Source organism: Tachypleus tridentatus, chromosome 4, assembly GCF_004210375.1.
Source record: "Tachypleus tridentatus isolate NWPU-2018 chromosome 4, ASM421037v1, whole genome shotgun sequence".
NCBI classification, from domain to species: Eukaryota; Metazoa; Arthropoda; class Merostomata; order Xiphosura; family Limulidae; genus Tachypleus; species Tachypleus tridentatus.
In genome coordinates, this window is record NC_134828.1 from 34,609,630 (window position 1) to 34,633,939 (window position 24,310).

The 24,310-nt window shown below is 30.3% G+C and overlaps 1 protein-coding gene across 2 annotated transcripts in view; it reads left to right on the forward strand.

Moving 5' to 3' along the window:
- The window catches only part of LOC143248826 (WD repeat-containing protein 47-like), a 58,512-nt gene that overhangs the window by 16,500 nt on the left and 17,702 nt on the right, over positions 1-24,310 (forward strand). For both annotated transcript variants that reach the window (XR_013027212.1, XM_076497618.1), the window contains exons 3-7: positions 5,164-5,332; positions 12,352-12,548; positions 18,775-18,944; positions 20,405-20,575; positions 22,251-22,391. Coding sequence is in view for 1 of the 2 variants with exons in the window: in XM_076497618.1 (XP_076353733.1) it covers positions 5,164-5,332; positions 12,352-12,548; positions 18,775-18,944; positions 20,405-20,575; positions 22,251-22,391 (848 nt within the window). In the remaining variant the exon portion in view is untranslated. The remainder of the gene's footprint in view (positions 1-5,163; positions 5,333-12,351; positions 12,549-18,774; positions 18,945-20,404; positions 20,576-22,250; positions 22,392-24,310) is intronic.

Genomic DNA, 24,310 nt, shown 5'->3' on the forward strand with positions numbered 1-24,310 from the left:
TTCTTTCGCTAGAAGGCTGATGTACTGTTCATATATTTTGGAGTCTCCCTGTCAGGAGTTAAATAAGCTATACAAATGTTTCAGGAAGTGTATTTAGATTTTACTGACATCTAATGACTTGTTGGTTGATTGTAAAATGGCATCTTTTATTGTTCATTTACTTTGTTTGTAATTCACAACTTGTTATTTTAGTATTATTTCATCCTGTGGTCTTTTTCAGTGTAATTATGAGCTACTGTAAATAAATCAGTGGTACAGAATCTTGCATGTTTGTTATGCTCCTAAATTCTGACTTTTGTTGGTTTTTTATGTTTCTACAATGTAACTTTCTCTATTCACAAGGGATGTTGTAAGCATTTTTTTTGCTCTTCATTGTTTCTGTAGGTGGTTTGGTGTGCACTGACTTCAGCTGCATTGTGTTGTCTTTTGAATACCATACTGACTTTATTTCCATGAAAGGAGGCCAACAGCCTCTTGGAGAAGTCGCATGTTTTAACTACTTGCACGACTACACACTAGTGTGCTGTCAGTAGACACTAAAATTACATCATATGAGGGATACTTAATGTTGCAGTTTGTACTCTCGTGAGATCAGTAAAATGTGTGTCTGACATGAATCACAAAAAGAATTATACACTGTATAGGCTACAACACAGCATGACATATGAACTTGAAAAGCAAGAAATAAAAGTATTTTATTACTTTTAATATTTGTTTTACTTACTTTTGAAACACAATACTTTTGGGGACCCTGCTGAAGTGCATCTAGTTTACATATCTTCTGCATGTTTTCAAAGAGACCTTAAATGTAGAGAAATATGACTGCAAGTTTTTAATTTTCTTCCTCTTATTCTTGGTGTGTATTTTACTATTAATCAAGTGTTCGATATATCCATTTTCAAGAAGGGTTGTTTGTAAGAAATGTTATATTGTGGTGTATAAGCCAGTTGCTGAAATAACAGGCAGTTGTTTTATGATACTAATGTGAAGTATATATAGTTAATATGTGTAATGGATGTAGGTCAGGCTGGAACATAAACTAAAACTTCCCAAATATAAAATATACATGCTGTTTGGAATTCCAGTGAAAGAAAATGTGTAATTGTGCATGTTTTTTTTTCATATAAAACATTTGGTAAAACATTTCAGCATGTATTGATTAAACCTTAAGTTACAGTCATTTCAATCTGACTAACATTTGTTATTTATGAAGTTTTCTGTAATGTTTGGGACTGCAGTTATACTACCTTTTTTTCTTGTTTTTGTGATGTATTCTGTATTAGATACAAATTACTTTAATAACATTATATTTTCATGCAAAGTGTAATAAATTGTTAACCACTTCAACTTTTTAATAAGCATTAAAATTTAAATACTCACTTCCTTGTGTAATTGTAAATCTACTGTTGAATATTTTCCACTTTATCAGGGTTTGACAATATGTTCAGCTTAGCTGTAGCACATGGACACATATTTTATCTTTAAAGTTTTTAGTCTACAAATATGAAATAACCTACACATTTTTTACTGCAATATTTCCTTGTTAGTCATGTTTCTTCAATCATAAGTATTATCTCTTGAAAAAAAAAGAGAAAGTTAATTTACATATCTCTAGAAACTTGTATTGCTGTATTTTGTATAAATGTTAAGCTATATTTAGCTTTGAAGTATATTTCTTTCATCAGAAACTCCTTCCTCACTTCTCTAGTGTTTTACAGAATGTTTTTTTTTTTTTTTTTTTTTAATAAAACCTGTATAAATCTTTCACTGAAAATAGACTCTTATTAAACCATATTATGAATTTCTTATTACCAAAACTTGGAAAATTTCCTTAAGTGTTAGTCACATAAATCAAAAATAGTTTTACAGTAACTTTTGTATCCAGTAGGATAATGAAGTGCAAAAGTACATCATCTCTTGAAAAGTAGACACATTGTTAATTTGATACTAATCTAGCAATAGTAGCATAAATTATTAATAAAATGAAGCTGAACCTTCTTAACCTTTCCTATGGTCAGGTCGTGTCATCTTATTTGTGGACTTAAATTCAAAATTTTATTGATTTAATAATTTATGAATGTTTGGTGTCACATTATAGATTATAATTCAGATTTCAGTATTATACATCAGTTAATTTCTTAACTTAGAACTGTTAAAATAAAATTCCTAAATATCAATTTTTGTGTGTCACTAGATATGTTGAATACAGCTTTGGTTCAGATTATATGTTCATGATGTCCAAATAAAGAATCTGTAGTTTCTTACAAATTAGAAATTCAACTGACTGATCTTGACAAGCTAGAATATGAAATAAGAACCTCCCATCTTTTCTATTTGCTGAGATATCACTATATTTACTGAATCAAATGCAGTGGTGTACCCATCTCTATCCATGTTTGGAAATACTTGTTTACATACAATATTCATTTGTTTCAAAATGGATTTATAAAATCTATAAAAAAAACTGTTTTATGTTCTTCACATTCAAAATTTGATAAGGCTTAACAAATTATGACAAGTGGGAAAATGAATACAAACTTTTTTGTAAGTGTAGAAAAATAATTATTTTCTATATTTCTTTACTTAGATCTATGTTTTATGCAAATAACTAAAATTTAATATAAAATAAAAGGAAATATATTGAGGAAATGCTACCAATAAACACAATGTTCGATTATCTAAATTGCAAGTAACAGTTCAGTAGATGTTTGTTTATTGTTTAATCTAGACTAACCTGTAAAAATTTTGAATTCTCAGTGAAGGTCTGAAAACACTGTTGAGAAAACTGTATTGGACATGAACATGTGGATAGATTCTGTTCATTATGGTGTGTAGTTTCCTTTTAGAGATTTGAGTGTGAGCCTATATAAAGTAGAGAGGTCATTACCTGTAGCTTTGAGACATCAAAGCTAAGTGACTTGGATATATATAGTTTGTTTTATTAATTGTAGAATCAATAAAGTAGTTCAGAAAGAAGCTAAGTTTTAAAACATATTTCAGTATAAGTAGCTTTCGTTGTATACGTTCCAAGGAATTTGTGGTACCATATGTTCAAGGTGTAAGAAACTTTACAAGGTAAAAGTGAGTGTATGGTTCAGTGTGGGTGGGTTCCTATTGACTGACATTGAAGTGTCCTTGTTTGTTGAAAACATGTGTCAAGAAAAGTACATCTGGGCATTTTTGGCAGTCATAGATGAACTTTATGTTAACTTGTTGAGAATTTAAATGTTTTACTTATTTTTGAATATTACAAATATTTCATTAACATAGTGATTGTACATAAGTTGGCCAATTATTTTCATGAAAGCATGTGAAAACATTAGCAGTTACAAGCATTAAGATAGACCCCACTCTATATTCATCAGTTTGCTCATCAAATTCACCATTGAAATAAAACACAGCACTTTTTGTTAGCAAATTCCATCAATTCTCTGAAAGATTGTTGTTTAGTCCATTAACACATTCTTTATCTCTATTTTCAAATCAGTAAAGCTTAAAATAAAGCTATGCTACAAGTGAAAGAGATACTTCTAATACTTCAAGTGAAGCCTAAATTAAACAGTCAGCAAACAGATACTGAACTTTTCATTGTAGTGTAGGTAACTGAATTGTATTAAAACATTTGCATACAACTATTAACACAAATAATGCTCTTTGGATATTATGACATCAGGGATTGCTGTGTGCTTATAAGCAACCCAGATAGTAATGTTTTAAATGCTATTAGTTATATTTTGCATGCAATAATAAAACCAGTAGCTTTTAAGTAATTAAAAAAAAATCTTTGTGTGGATGATTAACCCAGAGCAAGTGAATGTATAATAATCTTGCCAGCTTTATATTATTTCAAGAATTTAAGCATCATGTTACGTGAGAAATAGTTTATTTGTATAAAAATTAAAATTATTACAAAATATTTTTCAAGTTTCACAAAAATAGCAGTGTTAGTTGACAATTCAAATAAAATAAATTTGTAAAACTTGCTATAGAAATTACATCATGAAGTACCTTTGGTGACGTAAAAGTAAGTGTATCTTTTGTGTTGATGTAGTAGCATACATGAACTTAGTATCTGTTCCAAGTTCATTGATGTGACCTAAGAAAATGTGTACATGTATATGCAGACTGATGCAGTGAAAGCCATTGCTGTAATTAAAATTTAAATTTTTTTGCTTTTATAAAGAAGTGATTGATGGTATGAGTTTGCAATAATAGTTTTCAGTACAAAATTATTCAGAGTTGTAACATTTATATTTGTTTTCCTGGAATAGGGTATAAAGATGGTTATGATCCTTTGTTAAATAAACTCCTGCATTTAGATGTTCTTTTTTCAAACCATACAAATTTGAATTCAGTTATTACTTTGAATTATGCTTTTAGTTTTACACATCTTAATTTAGGATACTGTAATTGGTCAACCATTTTACTATTGTTGATGATTGGCTAGATAGTTCATGTAGATAAATATAAACTTAAACACGTACACCAGACATCATACTAGAGATGAAAACTAATAGAACATATAATTTTAAGATTAGAAAAAGCTTTTTGTTTGTTTGTTTATTTTTATATTTCTGATATTTTGTAACATGGATATTTTTAACCTACTATTAAATTCATTCTACATTATTCCTCTATATTTCATAGTAAGTAAATCTTATAATTATTTTTTATGATAAACATTTTGACATATCTTTATGAGATTTAAGTGTACATGTTTAAATTTTCTTTTTGTTTTTGAAGTAATTATTTCAGTACTTGTTTTTTGTGTAAGTGAAGCATGCCTATACATACATTTTAAAATGTACTTTTATGTACCTTTTCATTGTTCTTGTAGCTTTTAAACAAATTTGTGCTACTAAATTTTAAGGATATTTTTCATTTGAGTGTTACAGTTACACATGTACAAAATCATCTTGTCAGTGAATTTGGTCCAGAAGTAAACTCATTCTTAATTGAATTTGTATGTACCTGTAATGTCACTGAAAGATCCTTTAGTTTAATGTATTCTTAAAAGCTTCATGAAAAGCACATTGTCTTCTAAGTAGAGCATATATTTGTGTAATTGAGAAAGAAAAATTCTAAAATTAACACATTACCTTCACAAGCTTGTTTTGTTTGAGTAAATTTTCATAGCTTTATTTTTTGTACTTTTTTGTGTAGTCATGCAAGTGATGATCAGTATATGGGAGGAATGCTGCCCATGTCACAGCCAATAGCTCAGCACTATGGTACACAGTCTTACTTGTCTCCAAAAGCCAGTGAAACTAACATGCCACAGTATAACAAAAGTCTCCATAATCCAATGGCACAACAGTTTGTTACAGCCAAGGTAAGTGTAACATCTAAATTTAGTTAGCCAGACTGAAACAAAATAACAAGGTAGGTTTTATATTTGTTCTTATAAATATATGTTGCATAATCAAACAAATTTAAGAACTTTCTTACAAGTGGCACAAATTTTTATGTTGCAGTAGATGGGTGTATCATTAGGTATATGACTTTATGAGTGAAATTAGAGGATAAATTATTGGAATTTTATTTTGCCACTTATGAAACTGATCTTAACTTTTATGAGACTTCTATCATTTTAGTATTTAAAACAATATCTGTTTTAACAATTTTTTAACTTGTAAAAAACTAAGATACAGAATTCTTAACATTTAACACTGAAGTAAATGCCTCAAAACTAAAACTGTTTTTATATTATAGTAATGTTGGTAATTCAGCATTGGTTATGTGAGCAATCAGAGTTAAAAAAAAGTTTTGTATAACATTTGAATTTATATAAATTAATGTTTTACAAAATAGTTCTTTGACTCTTTGGCCTGAATTATAATTATTTTCTAGATGTAATTTTTGAATTTGTTTTAAATTAATGTTTACAAAATAGTACTTTTACCTGAACTATGATTAATTCTCATTTTAGATAACAGAATGTTTGTTTCTTTTAGTTTAAATATACAGTCACTCACTGAAGTAGTTGAAATGATTCAATTAGCATGACAGTTTTTTGTCTGTGGATTTCAGTTGATCAGTTATACTATGAATTAATAACTATAATTGTTCTCTTTCTCACACACTGTGAAATAAGTTGTTTTTTTAACAGTTTTATCATACTTATTTATGTAACACATCTATGATAGAAAACCTCTTGATATCATGTGTATAGCTACTGAATATGTAAATAAATATATCTGTGAAAATATTAAGAATGAGATGCTGATATAGATTTTGTTTCTAATGTAATAGAAAATGTTTGTAAGAGTTTCAATTATAGCTCTGTGCAAATGCTAGAATGAGTAATTGAAAATAAAATGTTACAATTTATCTCTTTGTCTCCCAGAGTGATGGTATCCCTCACCAACTAAGGTTCATCTTCTGAATTAGTTGTGTGTGTTTCACTTGTTTTTGCTTCTATTTGACTGCTACATATAGGAAATTTTAAACACCATTCTTCAGCATGTTGTCTTTCACACATAATTTACTTGTATAGATATAAGTATATATTGAAACAGTCAATAATTTATCTGATACACTGTTTTACTAAATATAGTGTAATATTGAAGACTTTTGCTTTTTACTGTGTTTCACTTGGGCAAGCAGTCTGACCAAAGGAGTCTGTTGCTTCAGTCAAGTGTGTAATCTGAATGTCCTGGTTAGTCCATTCTACTGACCTTGACAGTGTACAATAACATGCCATCTACATGTATAATATGATGACATCTGAAAATGTAGTAATGCTTAAAATTTTTATAAGGACAAAGAAAAATTATCAGTGTTTTGAAGGATTTTGATTTGATTATTTAACTTTAAGAAGCATGTACTTTATTTAGCATATTTCCAGTTTTATTAATATGTCTTTGTGTTTTGATTTAGCTCATCCATTTCTTCTTTGTTCCTTTCCTACACTACACTAAAATGTACAGATTATAATCATCTATGTGTGTGATGCAGAGCTATGACAATGTTTAAATATATTTTTGGAAGTATATGGTAAACAAGCTGGTAACCTCATACATCACTCTTCAGATCTTCTCTTAACTAGTCTACGAATGTGACTGAAATGGTTATCTTTTGAATTTAAGATGGAATCCGGGAAAAAAATGAAAAAAAGGAAAATAAATAAGTTGAGAACAGTTTTGTTTTTTTCAGGTTAGGTATTTTGAATTCATAACAGTTGAAGTCCTGACACCTTTCATTGTGGAAAATAATATAAATTTTGTAAAGATTAAATACAGCTGTAACAAAATTTGATCTTATTTGTAATTCATTAATCATAATAAACATTTTTGATATGAAGTGAAAACCCAACCACCTTTGGCAATCTGTCTGTCAGATTATTGCTGCTAGATGCTTTAATGAACCACTTCATAGCAAGATATTTACTGGCCTCTAATAGTTAGGTGGTTAGGGCACTTATCTTGCATTATACTAAATATGCTTACTCTTTTAGCTGTGGGTCATTATAATGTTACAGTCAATCCAATTATTCATTGGAAAAGAGTAGCACGAGAGTTAGTGGTGGTTGGTCATGACTAGCTGCCTTCCCTCAAGTTCTTCTCTGCTAAATTATGGGATGACTGCCACAGATAGCCCTCATGTAGCTTTGAATGAAATTGTATATATGAAGTACTAGCTAGTAGGGACCCAGTGATGGTAAAGTGTACAATAACAAAAACAACAAAATCAGTGGTGTGTATGTTTTGAGAATAACTAAAATTTATGTAGGCCCTTTAATAGTTTTACAAAGTAGTTACAATATTTAGAAAGATTACTCCATAATTTTCTAAGTTGAAATAATTTTTCCTCAATATAAAATATGGTTATCACACATGCTAACTGTAATTTGGTAACAATAAACACAGTAATAATGGCATGCATAGGTGTGTGCAGGACAGTATGCAATTACACAAGTGCATTAGCAGGTGTATGCACTCAAGTGAGTCAGACCCAAATAAAGAAAATAATAGACTCAACCAACTGTATGAATGATTACATTACAGAATATAGTATGTTACACAGCAGAGTCTCAAATATTAAAGATATAAGGTAAGAAGCAAATTTAAAGTTTATTTTATTACAGTGGAACATAGAATAGAGCAGTTTTTGCTTTTTTTTTTAACAAATAATGCAAAACACTCCTCAGAACACTAAAATACAGCAAATAGCCTTATGTGACATCAAGTGTCACTGTAAAACTGTTTATACATTGCCAAAAGATGGAGATTGTCAGTTGGGGCATAACTTAAAAAGTTCACTGTTAAATAAATCATTTTATTGTACTAATTTTGACTTCAGTGACTAAAGGTATGTGTTAATGTCCTTCAAAATATGTATAGAAAATCTGAGTACAAGACCTTCAAAATTGACAAAGCCTTTGCTTGTTATTATATAAATTGTGGAAAATACAAACATCTTGAATAACTTTAACAGTAACAGACTTAATGTTATCTAGTTGTTAGTGTGCTGAACTGTTGGTCTTAGGTTCTTTGGTAAATCAGTATTCTGTGGTTTGCAGCTATTACTGCCTCAAAATGTTTATCTGGCATCGTGGGGCTGTGTGTACATTGTAAGAATGATGGTCATATTTTACTTTTCTGGTTGACAAGAGTAACCCAAGAGAGGGCAATGAGTGATGTTACCTATCAGCATTATATCGTGTCTATTATTAAAAAAGTAGGGATGGCTACTAAAGATAGCACTTCTGTAACTTTACACAAAATTCAACAAATAAACTGTTCTATTCAGTTAATTATTCATTCACTTAGTATTACTTATAATTTACTAATGATTTTTACCAATTTTTCTGTTGCTGTATGAATGTTTTTTTGTGGTTGTTGAGTTTTTGTCCTGTTAATTGTATTCCAGTTTTTGGTTGTATACTTAATAACTCAGCTTATGTGTTTGAAATGAAGGTTTTAATTCAGTGTTCATGTTAGCATTTGAGTTATTAGAGTCAAAGTGACAAAACCATTTTGATAAAAATGAATTCTTTTTATATTTTTACCCAAAACATAAAAATGTTAGAATTTAAAATTTTTTCATATACTACTTATTAACTGTACTAAAAGTTGAACAATTTTTAAACATTTCATTAATTTCTTCATGATGTTTTTTTTTGCATTTCCCACTGTGACATTCTCTTCATTGAGTATGTAGATAGTAACAAATCCAAGTAAAATTCCCATATGGTGAATTTTGTAAAATGGGACAGAACATTCTGCCCACAATACCACAGGAAACAGTATGAATGCTTGTATGTAGAATGGAAGCAAAGAGTTGACAAAAGATCTAAATTTTAATTTAATACTAACTGTCTTTACCTGGTGTTGCCTGGGTATTACTTGGACAGTAATACGTTTAGTTTTTCTTTCTTCTTTTATAAGTGATGGACCAAAATTCTGCTTATGTAACAATACATATCAAATACATAAAAAAATACTAATAGTGAAAAGGAAGATATGTTTTAATACATTCTGTGAATATGAATGAAGAAATTTTATCTCATGTTTTCTCCCCTTTACTAATAAATTATGTGCCTGTTTTACTTTTTCTCCCAGTTTTGCTTGTGTGATTCAGTCTGAAACTCTGAGGTTTTGATGATTTTGATGTACACTTTCAAAATTCCCTTAGTATGCATGCAAAGTTTCATGTCCCTAGGTTATTTTCTCTTAGATACACAAACACCGGCTGTCTTATTATTACAGACCAGAGGTGGGAAACTTCATGGCCAGATGTGGCCAGTGGATAGCACAATTGTGGCTAGCTCGAGTTTAGGAATCATCTTTTTCTGTCATTTATTTTTTATTGCAAATTTGGTAATCATCAACTGCAATGCCTCACAACATCACTAATGTCACTCACTTCATCACTGCCACAGACTCCACCCATTTTGTAACATCGGTCTGGTTTAGATGTTTGTTATCGAGTGTGCATTGTTTTGCATGCGCTTGAAAACAAATTTTTTGTGTGCAACTTTCCAGTGTGTAAATATATTTTGTTTTTAATCCCATAAGATGGATAAGTGGATAATTTGAAAATGAAAGAAACCAGATGATGGTGAACACTCAGAAAATAAAAACAGTTTAATTGATTCTGGCATTACTTCTGAAAAGAGAATGGTGTGTGACTGGAAAAATGTAAAATGAGAATTTAATGAAAGTTGGGAGTTGAAATTTGCAGTGATTGAAGCAAATAATAAACCAGTGTGTCTTTTGTGTAATAAAGTTTTCAGGAATAATAAAGTATACAACCATAAGCAACACTTTAACAATTTTCACAATGAATTTGATGTAAAATTTCCAGTTGATAGAAAAAATCATATGATTAAAATTAGCCGTTTGAAAGCACAACTTCATGAACAAAAGGGAGGTCTAAAAAGAATTTTTATCATCAGTAGAACTAATTACATTAGCTAGCTGTAAAGTAGCTTGGACTCTAGGTCATAAAAAGAAATTATTTTCTGATGCTGAACTAGTAAAACAAGTATTCATTGTGGTCATTAAAACTCTGTTGGAGAATTGTGATTCAAAAAAGTTGATATTCTTCAAAAGGTAAATAATTTGCAATTAAGTCAAAGAACAATTGTCTGCAGAATGCTAGAGTTAGCGAGACAAAGAAAATCAGTTGCTTGAACAACTAAAAGACTGTTTGTATATTTCTTCAGCACTAGATGAGTCAACAGATGTTAGTAACACTGCACAATTGATATTTTGTATTCGATATGTAACTTCAGATCTACAAGTGAGGGAAGAAATGGATTGTGGATTTGTGGATTATGAGATTGAACATGTGGAAAAATTTCTTGAAATGTTAAAACAATTCAATCTGGATTTTAAAAACCTGGTTGCTGTCACAACAGATGGCACTTCCATCATGACTGGGGCAAAATTAGGATTTGTTTCTCTTTTGAAACAGCATTTAATTGAAAATAATGTGAAGTCCACGCTGCCATCTTCCCATTGCATTGTGCATCAGGAAAATTTATGTGCTCAGATGTCTAACAGTGATGAATTGAAAAATTTGATGGACATTATTGTAAAAATTGTGAATTATATTAGAAATGGAAGCTCTCTCATCCAATGACAGTTTGTTGAGTTTTTGAAGAAAAGCAGTGACTGTACTTTTGATGATCTTACTGATTTTGCAAATGTAAGATGGTTAAGTAGAGAAATTTACTTCCTTATTTCCTCAAATACAAGAGTATCTTGTTGAAAGAGGTAAGATCAAAAGTTTCCCTGAAATTGAAACTTTGTCATGGCAGTGTTATTTGCACTTTTTGTACAACGTGATTGCTCACTTGAATAACTTGAATACAAAGCTTCAGGGAAGAGGTAAAATAATAAGCAAGCAATCTCAGTCTATTCACGAATTTCGACTAAAGCTAAACCTCCTTGCAGAACAATTACAAAAGAATGACATTTTTCAAAGTTGACTAGTTTTCTAGAAAATAATAAGGACTATGATTTCTCTGATGTTAAAGATGATCTCTATGTAAACTGGATCAAAAAATCTGTCTCAAAAATTTGAATCATGTTTCTTTGAATTTAAAAATTTGAAATTGATATTTGAATTTTTGCATGATCCATTTCAATTTGACTTAGGAAATTTCAGTAAGGAAATTATATCTTCTTTGTCTTTGGATAAGTGTGGATTTTAAGACAAGATGGTTACCCTGGAAAGTGTAGAACACATAAAAATTAAACAAAAGTGTTCTATCAGAGAGATGTGGCTCACTATTCTGATAAATGAGAGTCTTCCAAATTTAAAGATAGCAATTTCAAAATTATTTTCCATGTTTAGATCCACATGGGTGTGTGAGTCAACATTTTCTATGCTAGATATTCTCAAGTCTAGATACAGATCTCGGCTTACTGACTTAGTCAGAGCTAAGATGCTCATTGAGCATAGATATTAAGCCAAATTTAATGCAACTTGTTGATGAAAACCTCCATTAATTTTCACATTGAAGGTTAGTTGATATGCAATTATTTTGATTAAACTGACATGTTTCAATTTTTTGTTTTGAATAGTGTAGCCAATGTTGTTTTCATTAGCCACAGTTGTGACCACTATTAAAAACAAATTGCCCATCCCTGGTATAGACTATGTGATAGTGAATAAATTTAAAGCAGAAATGTATTGAACATTAGCCTACATCTTCAAGCTGCATTACAAAGTAATTTTCTCTGTCTTCAGTGTTAAATGTTGTGCATAATATGTGTACTAATGAGAATGCTTTGATTATAACCTGTACTTTGTTCATCTGTTGTTTTAGTTTGCTGCTAATACTGTATGTATATTTAAACCATAACTATATGCTTGTATTATTTTCTTTGGCCTTTTCAGATGACACCACAACAGTCTGATAAACCTACTGGAAGTACTTTATACTGGAAAAAATCAAAGTTTTTGCCTATTAATAAGTTGGAAGATGCACAAGCCATTCGAACAGGGGACTTTCATCCCAGTGGACAACTATATGCCATTGGATCCAACTCCAAAACACTTCGAATCTGTGCCTATCCCAGTCTTCATGATCTCTGGTTAGTGAAGTCAATAAGATAATTGAAACAGTGGTAAATAAAATGTAATTTTTTATCTACAAGAAAAAGAAATTGAAATTCTAAAATGAAAGTAAGTATTCGTTTTTCATTTTTTTCTTTTTTTAAACAGTGACTCATATAACAATTTCACAACCTGAATAATTATAAAGTTACTGAATCAAATTTTGTGAATTTCTTAAGCCATAACTAGATATTATTTTGTAGATTTTTTGCTACTTAATTAATTATTTTCACTTATCCTGTCCAGAAAAGATTATCTTTTATCTCTTTCCAACTGTGTGTCTTTGTTTCATTAAAATCCTTAGTAATTTATAAAATTTTGTTACTGGTGTAAAACAGGCATTGTTTTTCAGACAGTTCAACCATTCCATGTGGTACTAATTTGTACACACAAATAGATTTTTTGCAGAGGTAATATCTTATTTTTCTCACGATTAAAAGTTTGAAAAATAATGATCAATCCTGTCCTCATATGTCTATGACCCGACCCACTGAAGATATTTAACTAATAAGAATGCACATTTTACCTTAAAAAAAAAAAAGCAATAAGCATTTGATTAGACAGGTATAGTGTCTCTGAACACAGTTATTATAACTTCTATATTATTTATATGGTAGAATATTATATTACATATATAATATACATGACATTTTTTCTTCTTACAAAATGTGAACCTTTATTTTACACTTTCTTTTGATGAGAAATGACAATAGCTTTGTTACTTTTCATTCAACTAATGAATAAGAAAAAAGTTTCAAAATAATCTTCTGTCATGACAGTTTTTCCATCATCAGAATAAAAACTCTTCACATAGATTTTAAATCCCACACTATTCTTCTCCTGTCATTTCTATTTATTTTAACATTAAAATACTTGAAATATTCAGAGTAATATAAAAAACTGATCCCTGGCTTGAAACATTATTATTTTAAACTTGAATTTTAAAATTAACCCAATCTCTGCTGTTTCATTATGAATACCTTATAACAGAAGTTATGCACGTGAAATGCATGTTGTTATTATGATGGCTGTTGTCTTGAGTTGGTGCAAAATGTTAAGTGTGACACAACTTTGTGTGTTTGAACTATCACATAATCATAAGCACCAAAATATTCCATGCATGAGAAAATACTATTTTTTAAACAAAATTTAGAAACCCTGTAAAACACAAGGTATTTTCATGAAGTCAAATCTTAGATTTTGCTCACTTCAGAAATTTTTGTATATATATACACACACATATATATTTATTTATATACAAGTTATTTCAAAATGTTGTTCTCTACACTTGTATCTCCACAACAGACAGTTGCTATCCATTCTACAAAGTTTCATCATGAATACTCTGCCTAAACAATCTCTAAAAAATAAAAAACAACAACTTTGTTTTCAGAAAAATAATAATTATGTTGAAAAACAAATAATTTTTTACAATGTGATATATATGTGTGTATTTTTACTGTATGTTCATTATTATGCATAGTCACGTTACTTAATTTTTCATTAACTCACTTAAATGCATGTTACTTTTTCTATACATGCAAGTGCTTTTATTTAACTCTTTTCAAACAGGTGGGTATAAATGTGCATGTCATGGTCTTTGGGGGATTTATTTTTAAAAGTTTAATAAGTAACTTTATTATTAATATATATCAAAAAAAATTGTATCAAAATACATGTGTGTGTCAAGTAGCTCATCCTTATGTCTTGCTGCTCTGTTTATATTTTTTATATCTGCTCTGTGCTTCTACAGTTGGTTTATAAATTAGTCACATAAATATTAGATTGACAAGCTAAAATATAAATTTAGAACCTCCCATCACTGTGATTTGCTGAGAAATTAACATATCTAGCAAATCAACTAGAATGATGCCTCCTTCTGCTCCATTCTTGCTGAGCCTCTTGTTTAGTTTCACATACTTTTATTAAGGGTGTTTTTATAACCAATAGAGAAGACAAATTGTACTTTACGTAATTCTAACAGTCGTCTGTAAAGATCTTGGATAATAATTTCAACAAGAGTTTTGAATGGTGATGACAAACTTGAATGAATATTAATTTTTTTAACATATAAATATTTATTTATAAACCCAAGTACGTTACAGATGTTTTGGCTGTACTAATATATTAGTTTGTTTTTTTATTTCTAAAATATCCATTTGAAGTCTACAAAAATTATATTCCTCCACCATCCCCCTCAAAAACAAAACAAAAAAAAATCTGCTAAGCCTAATACACAAGGGCAAAATATATTCCTATCACTATAATTTCCTGTAAATACTAGAAATCATTATTTTCTATCTAACTATTGTTTATTGTTCTGTGTCTTCAGAAAAATAACTAATATTTAAGTATTTATGAGAAAAAATGTGTAGATATAAAAGTAATGTATTCAAAATATCAATGTAGTTTGCAAAATATTGGTATTACAGTTAGATTTGTACTTTGTAGGGCTGTGTAGTTGAGCCTACTGACTTTTGTTTTTCTAACTGTCTAAATTGAGGTAAAGTAAAACAAATGATGCAACCTTAGAAACTTTACAACTTATATTTATTCCTAACATTTAGAAAAGTACAGTAAAAGAAAGCAGTGAAGAGTTGTACAACCTCAAGTACAGAAATGTATTAAATTATTTACATTGTTCATTCAAAAACAAATGCACAGTTATACAAATTTTGTATAAAATTGTGTACAGTTGTTCGAGAATGTGAACAACTTTCAGAAAACATGTACATAAAGTTGTGTACAGAAACTATAAATGAATACAAATCTGTATTTTCATTTCATATATATATTTACATTTTATAACATGAACATGATAGGAGATGCTATAAATAACAGAAAAAAAAAATATTTAAGTTTATACTAACATTCAAAAACCACACATCAAGGTATGCCCGGAAAAAAAACTAAAAAATGAAGTTTTATACATAAAAGTATTTGAATAGGAAAAGAAAACTTTCAGGCAAAACATACCAAAAAGGGAACATTGTACATTTGAGTACAATAAAAATGCTAAGATGTTACTGTCTAAGATATTTGTTAGTTTTTATAGAAGAAGAGGACTTTGTTATAGAAAACGAATGAACTGTATCTGTAAAAGGAAAAGAGCAGACATGTTTACCAAGTACAGTACTTTAGTGAAACTTTCTTAAACAGATTTATTTTTATGTCATTATAACATTCAAAATAAATTGGCTATGATGATTCAGCAGTTTTGATTACGTACTAAGTAAAAGCTTAACTTCCTTGAAGAATATCACTGGTATGATACTCTACAAGGTGTTTCATACAGAGATACACATCACAGAGTGTACACTTTGTGAGTATCCTGTTGTCTGTAAGACACAGTCTGCATCTTTTCTTTTTACCCTGTTTGGCAAGTATTTGTTAATGTCTGTCAAGAGTAAGTCTCAGAGGAGAGAGTCTTATGCAGATGTTGTATGTGGAATATCGGAAGAACCAAGTCTGTTCTGAAGTGGAAGCTCAACAAGAGAAGTAATCAACTCCATCCTGAAGGACTTCTGTGATAATTCCAGTTGCTTGGTCTTTATCTTGTAAAGAGTACAAATACTGGTTATTGTCAAATTCAAAAGCTAGAAAAACAGATGTTTTTTGTACCATTTTGTTGACCTTCTTCCAGTTGAATAATAGCTGAGGAACTAGTCATTGAGGTCTACTCTTCCCATAAACTTGTTATAGTCTCCAGTTAGTCTCTCTTTTTTGCAGTTTTCATGGTGTAGATGTCACATTTGTCCATCCACTTCAATACTGTTAGACTTCCACATTTAAAAAACTGTTCTTCCCCTTGCTGTATGGTTATTGCAACTAGTTCCTGTGTGAAATGCATTCTGTTCTTCCCATATGCCCTACAAACATAAGTCCCAACAGCCAACAATTTATCAAATAAACGAGGGGAAGTACAGAAGTTTTCCATGGAAAGATGCCCGTCCATTGAATCTGTCCATCAGGTCCATCAGGTCCATGACAATTATCTGCTAAACCTCTGGCTGGCATCTGGCCCTCCTTTTCAAAATAGGTCTTGAAATTTAAACAGTATCCACTTATAGCATCTGTCAGGACCCACAATTTGATACCCTATTTGACTGGTTTCTTTGATAGGTTTTGGAGGAAACCAATCTCAAATTTTGTACCCAACATTTACTTATCTATAGACAGTTCACTGTTAGGAGAATAGTGAGAAATGAAGGACTTCAGAAAACTTATTATAGGCCTAATCTTAAAATGTTTATCATGGTTAGGGTCAGTCCTTGGAAGAGTGTGAGAGTTGTTATTGAAATGTAAATATTTAGGGATGGCTAAAAACCTGTCCCTAGAAAAATGATGTTGGTAAACTAAATTATGAAAAGGAAGATATGTAGACCAGTAGTCAGAAATCAGAGGATAAGGTGTAAGTCCCATAACTATAAGTAGGCCAAAGTAAGCTGTCCTCAACAGTATCATCTTTCCACATGACAGTTTTTTCTTTTGAGGTGGTTTATGTGCATATGTTTGTTTTACTTACAGTTAGGTGAAGAGCTTCCACTGTCAAAAGAAGTTTGAAAATTTCAATCAGTTGATTTAAAGAAGTGACTTGTTTGGGAGAGAGGTTCATCTCTATTGAATTGAGATATGTTTTTGTTGTACTGTTGTTATTCTCACTTATTTCCAGGAGTTACTACATACCAAAGGCTTCTCCTGTGTGGAAGGATCAGTACTCACTGCAACTTCATCCATTCCTCTACTTCTGTTAGCTCTTCCCTGTGGTGGTGGTGTTTATGATGGTTCTGATGTACTTGGCTGTGGGGAGTCCTGAACATCTTCATTCAAAGTAGTTTCACTAGCTATGTCTTGATCTGTCCATAAAACAGATCTTGAAGAGTTGGTTCAACATTTCATGGTCATTTTGGTTTGTAAACAGATTCATTCAAAGGCATTGGAATTAAAGCATTAGGTACTTCAAGATCTGATTCTTCTGACTAAATTGTTTCATAATCTCTTCCTCAGACAATTTCTCCACCTTTTTCTTTATTGATATGTTCTTTCCTTCTAGAAATGGATAAACAATTACATGCAAATTATATATATATTCTCTGTTGTGTATACTTGCTTTACATATATATATATATATATATTTTGTGATGTGTTTCACAGATTTCAGAAGCAGTCATGATATGTTGATATGCAGAAATAGTTATGCTGAACTTAGATTAACAAGTATATACTGAACTTACTAAACAAAGATTTAGTGTATATATTATAAATTATTACTTACTTCAAGGTAAGAGTCTGTAGCAACTCAGGGTGTTTCACAACTGTAAGGATCTTCTAAGCTACACTTCAGCTGCAAAAGTAAGAATGTTTTTCAAAGAAGAGTAGATTTATAATGCTTGTAAAACTAAACAAGTGTGATGGGTAACACTGAAACCAGATAATTAAATGCTGGAAAGGAAAGTAGGATTTTATAAGCATGTGTTAAAATAAGATCTTTGTACACCTATGCCACTCAATTCTAAACACCCCAGTATGGTTACCATTTTTAAAGAATTGCAGTTTTTATTGTATCAGAATCAAACTATATAATAAAAGTTTTGACAAGTTGAAAGTGCAGTATTGTTTGTTATAATGGAAAAGTCATGTTGTAAAAAATGTAGGACACATACATAAGCCAGTCAGTTGCACATCTTGTTGGTGGCATAAATTTTTTCGATGATTCTAAATACAGTGTGACTACTCTGAATTTTCCAAGAAAACATTTTAGCAAATATAATCAGATATATGAGATATCCTGTTCTCAGAGCAGAAATCGATTCAGCTATCTTTTCACACGTGCTCTGTTGCTTATTGTATTATGGTAGTGTCTCATAAACAGCGTACTTTAAGGACAGGAACAGGACTTTTTCAAAAATATCAGTTTCAAAGCCACACTTGTTGTTTATATTTATGGATCATGTAATAGATGGTTTGTTATTATTTATGTCTTCAAAATGCCTGAAATTTTATAGTTATAATCTTAGAATAGCTTTATTTTCAAAATAATATGTATTTGTAAAAACAAACAAAAAATTTTTATTGTATGTTAGAAATGCTACTGTTTGATTAACTGGTGAGTATTAATACAATACTCATAGGTTTGTTTTTTTATCTGGTATGTTATAGATTATATAATATTTTTATTTAATGACTTTGCCTCTGCATTTTCAGGGAGAATCATGTGGTCCATCAACCCACAGTTTTGCTAAAACGAATGAAACATCACAAAGGTTCCATTTACTGTTTAGCTTGGAATGTTAGTGGTGATCTACTGGGAACTGGGTCAAATGATAAAACAGTAAAGCTCATGAGATTTAACCCAGACACCTGTAACTTGGAAGGTGGGTATTCTACCTGACTTAATATAGAACACAGTAATAGATGTTTAGATTAATCTAAATATTCCTGATTGTGAAAAAGATTATGTAATGTTCTTAGTGGTGAATATTTAGTAATCGTTTAATTCTTTAAATGTTCAGATTAGTTTTAACCCATTGATCTATCATCACATTTTAAGCTGGTTCCCAAAAAGTGTCAGTTATTACCAAAATATGAAATTAGTTTATCTTTTCTTGTCTTTTTTTCAGTATCAAAAGATGGTACATTCTCTATATTTGGCACAAGTATTCCCTGATGTACACATGAAAGCTGAACAAAAGAAATGAGTGACAGATGATGAACACTGACTCATGGATTCATTTTATTACCTTTTATCAAACCATTGGTTTATATTAGTATATTGTATGATGGTTATTATAATGTTGAACACACATGTAAGGTGTAGCATATAAAATGGTAACACATCAATCAAATTAACTTCAAATTACAGAGCTACTTGTTCCATGAACTGACAGCAAATATAAACACATCCCGTAGTTGTGATATTGCTCACAGATGGGAGCACTATAGCAATGAGGCATGGCTTTCAAGGATGTGAGAATTTCTTATTAGTATGCTATATGAGTTTGAAGCATTTTAGACTGCTAAGATTTTATGCAGGTAAAAGCATTAAGTAGTGAACTTTTCATTAGAGTTTTAACCTGAATGTATTTTTCCCTACTCTTTTTCAGCACAGCTTTCTCTTTATGCACACTTTAAGTAAAGACATTTTCACATATGAGGAGTGAGTCAAATTGAATTCTTGAGGTTTTTAGTTGAAAACTCATTTATATAAAGTCTTGAAAAGTTAAATATTGAATTTATGAACAGTTGAGGAAAAAGTTAAAGACTTCAGACTTGACAATTGAAACAGTGGTATAGAAAAAAAATAAAAAAATAATTAGCTGATATATGGAGCAAAAATTATGAATAGAAAAGCCTGATTTGTTGCACAAATAGTTTGGAATTTGATCTACAAACTAGATGGTGGATTCTTTGTTGAGAGCTTTGCAAATAAGCAAGAAACAATGTAGCATTAGTGGGGAAAATTGGCCGTACATTTAAATAGGATTTTTTAACATTGTAAATCCAAAGGTACTTTGATCTATCAGCAGTTCAGAACACTGACCTCACTGGTTGTAATTTGGGATAGTAACTTTAGGAAATGAAAATATCCTGATTTTAGTGAGGCTCATGAACTGTCATCCACTTCTATTGAATGTGTGATGGAGGGTAGATTAGTGTTACCTGTTATTATCCCAACATTGTTGGAGAGCACTGATCTAATCCTTCCCAGAGTGTGTTTAATTTTGAAATTTGATTGCTTGAGACAGTCTAGAGATAGATAGAGGTGTACATTATATACTAATATCTAAAGCTTTGAACCATCTTGTTTAAAATTTAAAAGTTTCTTGTTCCATAGGTGGAGAAGCAGAATTGACAATGCATGATGGTACAGTGCGAGACATGTGTTTTATAGAGGACATTAATAATAGGTCAAGTTTGTTGATAAGTGGAGGTGCTGGAGACTGTAAAATTTATGCCACTGATTGTGAAACTGCAACACCTTTTCAAGCTCTTTCTGGACACTCAGGTGAAGAAGTTTGTTATTGTATTGTTATAGTTTTGTACTAAAAGGTTTAGTTTTAATCTCTGTCTTTTTCCATAATTTCTATAAACAGTTTTTTGTGTGGGAGATTATGTATTTTTGTTTTATCACTCACTCTGAAAAACCTTTTTGATAGAAGGAATTGAAAAATATCTCAATACCTAGCTTAAATACGTGGCTTGTTTTGAAGACAGAATTCAATCTCTTTTATTTCCATTTAATACTGAACATTTGTAAGGAATCAAAACTAATTTGAAAGTCCCTTATGGGTTATCTTGATTTTCTGACACTGTAAATGCATTTTCAAAGTCTTTAGCACTTTGACATGTTAAACTATGACAAGTTTTTTCTGAGTTTTTCTTTGCTAACTTACTAAGATTAAATACCTCTAATATTCTAACAACATCATTCTCTAATTAACTTCTGGATCTTAACAAACTCAAAATGTGATAGATGCAAGTCAGTCATTCTTACATTCTGATTAGAAAAGTATCTTTTTTTCTTCCAGATTTGCTATTAAAATATATTTACAACATCTCATCAGATTCAGCACATTTGTCTTTTGCTATATAAAAGATATATATATAACATTGTAGTTCAACAGCCTAAGCCACCAATGTGGGATATAAGGACCAAGACCCCTTAATTCCAACCCTGAGTTGTGAAACCTAGACTGTTTGGTTGGGGTTGGCCTTTAATAATGATTTCACATGTACTATTCCACCCTTGTCGTAGGAACTAAGTTCTGAGTAAAAAGCATACCCATTCTGTATGCAGTGTGATTCACCCACTTGTATACCACTCTTGTCTTGCTACACCATTGTTCTGTGTAGGTGCTTTCTTTATAGATCATACCTGCACTGGTCTCTCCACATTCTCAGTGTGGGATTCAAGCTATAGTGTCAACAGATAGTATGTTTTGAAAGCTATCATTTTTCTAAACTGAAAATGTATTTCCAGTAATGGTTACTTCTGTTGACACTCTCCTGCCCTACCTCCTCACCAGCATAAGTATCAAAAATGTAATTGTATTATGTAAGTGAATTGTTTATATAGAATATCAGGATAGAGGACAGATTGACGAGGTTGGATAAATTTGAAAATTAGATATTCTCAAAGCCATTTAAATGGGTATAAAACACTGGCATGCAAGACCAGTGCTCAGATAGGCAAAGCTAACATCAATGAATAGCTTTTAGTGTTAGTGGAGGTAAATATTATTAGAAATACTTTTTACAGATTAGGAAAATGTTAACTTCTTTATTTTGCTCTTTTATTTGTACATGCTATATAAACAATTTTTTTATAATTCTATAAAGCATTTTTGAGAAGAAGAATAGAAAGGAAAAGTAGTTACAAAATGTGTTGTTTCAGATTGTATTCTCTTTTTACCAACTTTTAAATTATTAGCCAAATAACCAATTTTTTGAATAATTTACTATTAATTAATTGATTTGGATATTATTTGTGTGAATTCATCAACTGTGGTTTTGTAAGATATTTTAGGTGGAAAAAAAAAGAAATTATTCTGAAATACCCTATTTGTTTTATGTTATTTGAACTTTTGTTATTTATTACCAGCAAGTCTTTTTTTCAGAAACATAATTTTTTAATGAATGATATAAAAACATATTATTGTTTTTTTGTTTTAATAATTCAGGGCATATTCTTTCATTGTATTCCTGGGGTGGAGCTATGTTTGTAAGTGGATCCCAGGACAAGACAATCAGGTTTTGGGACCTTCGTACACAAGGTTGTGTCAACTTGGTTGTTGCACCGCCTGCTTCTGGGTCAGGACCAGGTGAGTCATAGAATTGTTTCCTGTATTCAGACTTCACTGTGTGTTTGTTTGAATTGTTACGAGCAGTTGTTAGTGTGGTTTATTACTTGATCTTAATTGCTAAAGCGCTAGCTTGGCATGTGAGTGGTCTTGGATTCAATTCCAAGCTAAGGAAAAAAAACAACATGAATTGCTTCTCATTAAATTGCACTCAAGATGTATCTGTCCCACATTCCTAGGATAAAGCCTGAGGATGGCCTTTCTTTATAATAAGAAAGGATTGTGGAAGTTTGTTATTTAAAAAAATAAAGATTACTGGTAATAGTTACCAGGTTAATTTTTTAATTTAGTTTGTTAATGTACTCACTTGATGTATGAGAGACCGCAGGTTTAACCTTGAGCCCAGAAGATGCAAAAATGGGTTTATTTCAACTAGCATAACAGTTTTTTTTTTAAAACTTGAACTCACACTTGATTTAAAAATATCAGTATATCTATGTAATTTTTGCAATTTTGGCAACTAGTGAACTTTAACAAATGATTTGTGCTTTCTGCAAAATAATAACGTCTTAAATCGGAGCAAAAGAGTATAAGTTAGTGAAGCCAATTCTTTTTGACAAAATGATAGTGTGTACTTAATGTCACAAATCAATACAAAATAAAACAAGAACCTTTAATGATTAGGATTCATTAAATAGGAAGTTCAACTGTTAATAAAATATTTAATTCAAAATGTAAAACATGGGAAGTTCTCTTTAGTCTTCATTACATTTATGTAAAAATTAATCATAAAAATAACATTTGAGAGTAAATTTTACATTATAACCAATGATATTAATGAAACTAATTTAAAATATATATTTTGCTTGAAAGGTCCACACACCTTACTTGAGTATGCTCACAAGTGTTCATACATTTGCAGTAATTGTACACCCACGACAAAAAATGTTGAAAAATACAAAAGTAAAGGTTAAAAATCACAAACAAATGAACACTCATCATGTAAAAAGGTAATTTTACAAGTTCTTTTGCATTAATGCCATAAAAAAAAACACCAGAAACAAATATGTGAAAAATAAATGACAGAACATGAAAGAGATTTGGTACTGCTTAATTTTAATTTTTAAACAAATTATTTAAAGAGTCTTTATATGATCTAACTTTTTTTGTCTATATGTTATTTCATATTTGTTATGACAATTGAAACCTAGAGAAGAGTGTTTTCAAGGCAACACTCTCTGTAAGGTATGTTTTACAAATTATTTAAAAATGAAATGCGTTTAATAAATCTTGCCTGTCTTCTCAGATTTCTGCTTTTGCATTTAACCAGACAAAACTGTTGCATTCTGTGTGAAACATTCACACTTTAATTTATTCAGGTTATTTAGATTTCTCTGTTGTTATTCAGTTTCAACCCATCAGACTTCGAGTCTAAGCTTCACTTTCATTGGTAGTTTCTTATTCTTTTAACTTAACTATGTTCTTTTGGCAGCCTTATTGGCTACTTCATAATTTAAAAATCTTGCTAGGTTTGTGTTTTTATGTAGGGTGGGGGAGTGGGTATGTTAAATCTGTGTAAATTTTTTAATAAGAAATTGCTTCCAAAGCTGTAAGTCTTGCTGATGAATAAGTAAAATATATATTTTAAATTTCCAAAAGTTTCTGAAATTATTCCCATGGTAATTGTTTTTATTGGCTTTCAGATTCACTTACCAGTTGTGTAGTTAATAAGTAGCATGTGTGTCTGAAAGTCCTCATACCAGCATTTTATATCATTTTGGGTCAATTCTTGCTTTCTTTGTAGCAGAGTTTTTACTCCATGGGTGTAGAATAAGTGTCCCACACATCACATGTACCCATAATACCCTATCTGAGGACTTTTTTATTTCATAAGTTCTTATTTGCAACATATGCAACCATTTAAGGGCATACAACAAATT